Below are 5,904 nucleotides of genomic sequence, written 5' to 3'. Positions count from 1 at the left end.
TTGTAGTCGAAGTATGCTAGGATCGTAAGTATTTATTTTCATTCTTAAGTATTTATTATTATTTTTTCTTTTAATTTTCTAAATTTACAATCATTAATAAAGAATAATTTAATAATTTTGTAAAATCAATCATAATTTCTATTTTTCAATAATTTAAAATGACATTATAATAACAAATAGAGATAGTAATAGTGTCTTGTGTCTTTTAAAATTTTTAAATTTTCTTTATCATATCATTAAGTAAAAACAATTTTATAAGTTTTATTTCTCTTTCCATATTTATTAGCCATATTTTTAATCAATGTAAAATATTTAAAATAATTTATAATTCAAAACAAAGAAAACAATATTTTAAGAAGTACACAAAATTAAAACGGAACACATAAAATAAGATTGAGAAAGTAAGAATTTAATGATGCACCTCATCTTTAGTTGTCTACTGCCAATCACAACATGCCCTATCTAGTCCCAAAGCCGCTGCAATAAATATAGTCTTAAAGTCAAGGTAGGCTATCCACAAATTTAACATCAAATTATTGCTCTTAACAGCCTCTTATTATTGATCTGAATCACTATAAATTCATTGTTTACTAGCATTATTACTCATCTCCTACTATAGTAGTACTATCCTACTTCACTTTCAAAATATCAGTTTTTCTATAACTTGTGTATAATCTTCTTATTACTAACTAACATAAGATAATATTGATTATGGCATGATATAATTGGTCCAGCTTGCATAGACCATTTGTTGCATATATCATGTGAAATCAAAGTTATATTCATATATGACATTCATGATATTTTTCAATGGTTGCCAGCTTTTCTTACACCGAAAGGTAAAAAGAAGTTCACATGCTTCTCATACCAAAAAATTCCAAAAAGAAAGGAAGTTTCAGCCACCTATTTTACCTTATTTGTTAGCAAGACTTTCGTGACACCATTCTATTATTTTACTCTATTCACATACCTCATTTTACTTATGCTTGATAATAATAATATAAACAAAATATTACTATTTTAATTTTTCCATCTCACATAAAAACAACTGTTGCTTTTTGGATCTTAATAAAAAATAGCCTCATGAGTATTAATTTGATTCCAAATGGCATGTCAGTATTGCTTATATATCTTTATTATAAATGACTAAATTTAAAATTTCCTTCATTAATTTAACTAAATTATTGATAGAAACAAAAAAAGTTACCAATGAAGGTGAAAAAATGAGACGTTTATCTTTTTTGTGTATTCGACTTATTTAGTAGTCATATTAATACTCAATTATGTTTTTCCTAATATTATGAAAAGTTAAGCAAGTATAGTTTAGTGGCGGCAATATCAAAGAACCATTTTTGTGGAAATATATAATGGTTTTTTTTTTTTTTGTGTTCATTAACTTGTACACTTGTCTCCATAGTCACATCACAATTTCCTCTCTACATCAATTATTAATGGCAATTCAGCTAATATGTATGCTAATTAATTAATACTACATCATGTATATTCAATCTTTCTCCAATGAATTGTCTTTGATTTTTCCTTCCATTTTTCCCTTCTTAGTAGGGATCTATATAAAATTATAATGTACTCTGAAAAAACAGAAAAGAAATGGTTGAAATTTCAGTGTGACAATTATTAAAAAAATTGATGCTGAAAATAAGAAAAAAGAATCTATTTTTAAATTTAATAAATAATAAATATATCTTACTTATATTTAATCAAATATATTTATTATTTAATAAATTTTTTAAAAAATTATAATAAAAATAAAAATAAGTAGTTATTAATATTTTTTATATTAATAATTTCTTTTATGTTTTCCAAAAATAAGAAAACAAGAAGAAAAAATATTAACTATAGGCTTGTACAATTTTCCATCATACAAATATATATATATATATATATATATATATATATATATATATATATATATATATATATATATATATATATATATATATATATATATATATATATATATATATATATATATTATTAATTTATTAATATATTTCATTATATTGAATAAACACAAATAACTGTTATATTATTAATTAGGCTGAGTTAACATTAACTTGTAGTTTTTTCTACAAGGAAAAAGAACAACAACATGCACTAAATTAAACTTAGTACTTGAAATAATTAAACAATTCAAGTTACAAGTTGAAAGAGATCCTAACTTCTAAGAATCCCTCAACCTATGTAATATAAAAACTAAACCCTAATATTATAATAATCAGAGAATTTTGTTTATCTTGTTTTTCTCTGACTTATGATACTACCATATTTCATTAATCATTAATTTAAATAATATTTTCCTCACATATCCCAAACTTATAGGGATTGATTATTTGATGAATATTTTCTTCCAAGTTAGAACATTGGTGATGATAATTCCATCATTTCCTCCACATGACCAACATTTTCATCCAATAACCACTTCTCAAGAAATGACAATGGAGGAGGAGCATTGCATAAATTCTTGATACTCTTCTGAGAAGAAGAAGAACACTTTTCAGCAGGCATAGAATCACAAGTTGACTTGTCCCAAGCAACACCGTTGTTAAGATTCTCAAATGAAAGAATAGAATCAAACTCTTGATCATGAGAAACCATTTCATCTTTGCTAGTTTTCTGCTGCTGCTGCTGGTGATGATGATGATGATGATGATGGCCTTGAAGGTTTAAATCAGCTGGAACTGAAGCAGACTTCACTAACAAATTACCATTATTTTCAAAGCTATTATTATCATCATCAATAATAACATTATCATCACCATTGCTTTGAAACTCTTGATGATGACCATATTGGTAATTTCCTTTGATCTGTTGTTGTTGTTGTGAGTTTGGTGAAGATCTCATCCAACCTTCTAAGAGCCTTGAAATATTCTCAGTGCTTGAAGCATATGTTGATGAAGAAGATTGATGAGAATTTTGATTATTACTATTAAGCTTTAGCGACGAAGCATGATTGTTGGTAATATCTAAGCTTCTGTCACTAAAACTTTTTGATACATAAGTTGTTGAGTTTGATGACTCTAAAGCAGCAGCTTGAAATTTGTTAAGCTTTTTCTTTAAATGTGTGTTCCAATAATTCTTTATATCATTATCTGTTCTTTGTGGAAGGTATGAAGCTATGGCTGCCCATCTGCTCAACAATATTTATTTAATTCAGACACATCATCAATGTCATAAATAATTGTAAAAATAATCAATAAAAATATTTCATAATATATAGATGAAATATTATTATTATAAATATTTTTCTTTCATTTTGTTGTGTTTTTGAATAATTAAGAGATGAGTTATGAGATTGAAGATTATTACTTGTTACCAAGAAGAGCTTGCAAATGAATAATCATTCCTTCTTCATGAGGAGTGAAGTTTCCTCTCTTGATTCCTGGCCTTAGATAATTTGTCCATCTAAGTCTGCAACTTTTGCTGCACCTTGACAACCCTTTTTATCCAATAATTCAAACTATATATCAATTTTATTCAAATATATATATAGATCACAAGAAAAAAAATCATACATCTTAGTCATAATTACGATAAATATTATACCTGTATTAGTAGGAACGGATCTCCAATTTCCTGGACCATGTTCTTGGATGTAAGAAACAAGGATGATATCTTCTTCAGGTGTCCATGGACCTTTCTTGATGCCAACTTTGTCACAGCAAGGAGGCCTTCCCATGGATTCTTTCTTTTTTTCACCCTCAAAACTCTTCACTACTATTGGATCACTCTTAAGACTAAAATTGAGAGAGAGAGAGAGAAAGGTTTGAAATAGTATCAATGCATGTGATTGGTTTATATACTCTCCATGACTTTGAAGAAAAGAAGGCCTTTATTCTTAAACTCATTCATATCTACCTTGCTGAGTCACCTAACTCTTTTACTTCCTTTATAATCATGTACTACATAGTAGTCAATGCTAGCTACAAACCAAAGTCAGCGAGATCAGTTTCAGCAATTTAATTTTTTCTTTTTCTTTTTTATAAACTCACATGCCACTCTATGTTTTCACCAAAGTTAGGAATTTAATTAGCACCTACCTTTTTTTTTCAATTGAAATCCTTTAGTATGTACTATTAGTTAGCACAATAATCAGACTGTATTAAATTTATACATATTTTTGGTAGAGATCTAATAAGTTCAAGCTCAAAGATGTTAACCTAGTTTTCATCTCACTCTAAAAAGTTAGTTTATATATATATATATATATATATATATATATATATATATATATATATATATATTTAACAAGATGTCTCGAAAGTTGCTTAGACATCTTGACTGTGTTATCCTCTAGTGCACTATTTTTGAAAAGAGTTCATTTGATTTTGAATATATTCCAATTATTGTGTGATTAAACATTCGAAAAATTTATTTCATTCAAAATTTACATGATTTATTTTGAAAATATTTTATGTGGAAAGATTTAATTTGTTAGAGAATCTGCATAATTTGTTTTTTGAAAAGATTTCTTTTCAAATGTTTAATCAGTTGAATATTGAATATGTTATGGAACAAATATTACATTTCGATATGTTATGGATTAGTTTATATCCTGATTGCTCTTGTATCGGTATATTTGTGTAAAGGTCTTAGGAGGCGACATTGAGACCTCCAGTCGCCTGTTTATCACGTTGACATCCCCTTTATCAAATGTGTCACTGCTTTATTATATATCTCGCTCACCTCTAGGAAAATCCGTCCAACGTGGGAATTGGTATGTGACATGTCCTCATCCTATAACGGCACGGAAAAAGTCGTGAAAGAGATGGATCATATCTCGCTCACCTCTAGGAAAATCCGTCCAACGTGGGAATTGGTATGTGACATGTCATCATCCTATAACGGCACGGAAGAAGTCATGAAAGAGATGGATCATGCTCCTCTGAATACATGAAATAAATTGTCCACTCCCTGAATGGCCGCTATTTCTAAGGAAGCCTTGGATCCATACTCAAAACGGCTATAAATATCACTTCAACATAGTTAAAGGGACAACCTAACTCAAATACTAAAATACACAGAGATAGAGTTTCTCACACCCTACGTGAACAAGCTCTTAACCTCATAACAAACCTTAAAGCCTCATCCCTTAATCATCGGAGCCTTTTAAGGATCCTAAATTGGCCTTTCAGGTGAGCAGGTGTAAGTTAAGGTTCATCTCACACTCGAAACGAATTTTGTCTCCGGTGGGGCGTCGGAACCATCAAAGTGAAGTATCTTGTGGTAAATGTCATGTCCCCTTACAAAACCATCACGGGAAGGCTCACTCTTAACTTGTTATGATGGTGTTGTCCACCCTTTATTTAAGCCTTAAATACCCGTAACTTGAGTGACGTGTTGGAACGATTAAGGGGGGCACGAAATTGCTCAGGAGTGTTACTAGAGTAGCCTGGAAATGACGAGGGAACCCGCTGCCCTGGGTTCCATCTCTTGTCTAGAGGTGGGTGACGTCGATACAGTAAGTTAGGACCCAAAGTTGGGGGGAGAAACTGAAAGGCTTACCCAAATAAAATATTTGAAATAGGATCATGTTGGGCCTTTGCACCACCAAATCACCAAGCTAGGCATCTCCCTATTCGAGCCTGAAGGAGAGGATTTGGTTTCCCTACATAGGAAGATCATCAATTTGTTCGCCTGGGCGCCCTCAGATATGCTCGACATAGATACTAGAGTGATATGTCATCACCTCTCCATAGATACTGAACTCAACCCAGTATCTCAAAGGAAGTGTAAGGTTGGCGAGGAGAATAGAGTCATACAGTTGACTTGGAAGATATCATGTGGCCAATTAGGAATTATAACATGCATCAGAATCTGGCCAAGTTCTCATTTGGTGTACAAGCAGGAAAATTCTTGGGTTTTATACTTGCCAAAATGAGCATA

General features: G+C 30.1%; 1 protein-coding gene across 1 annotated transcript; it reads right to left on the bottom strand.

Annotated features, from left to right (window-relative positions):
• Positions 1–2,026: 2,026 nt before the first annotated feature.
• Positions 2,027–3,882, bottom strand: LOC127126565 (transcription factor MYB60). The gene is made up of 3 exons (XM_051055513.1): positions 3,565–3,882; positions 3,328–3,457; positions 2,027–3,148 (listed from the first exon to the last, which is right to left on the bottom strand). Exons 1-3 carry the CDS (start codon positions 3,695–3,697, stop codon positions 2,374–2,376), a joined length of 1,038 nt encoding a protein of 345 aa, XP_050911470.1. The 5' UTR covers positions 3,698–3,882; the 3' UTR covers positions 2,027–2,373.
• Positions 3,883–5,904: the final 2,022 nt, after the last annotated feature.

This window comes from Lathyrus oleraceus, chromosome 3 (assembly GCF_024323335.1).
Source record: "Lathyrus oleraceus cultivar Zhongwan6 chromosome 3, CAAS_Psat_ZW6_1.0, whole genome shotgun sequence".
In the NCBI taxonomy this organism is placed as follows: domain Eukaryota; kingdom Viridiplantae; phylum Streptophyta; class Magnoliopsida; order Fabales; family Fabaceae; genus Lathyrus; species Lathyrus oleraceus.
The sequence above is the reverse complement of the archived record's forward strand: the minus strand, read 5'-3'. Positions and strand labels throughout refer to the sequence as shown.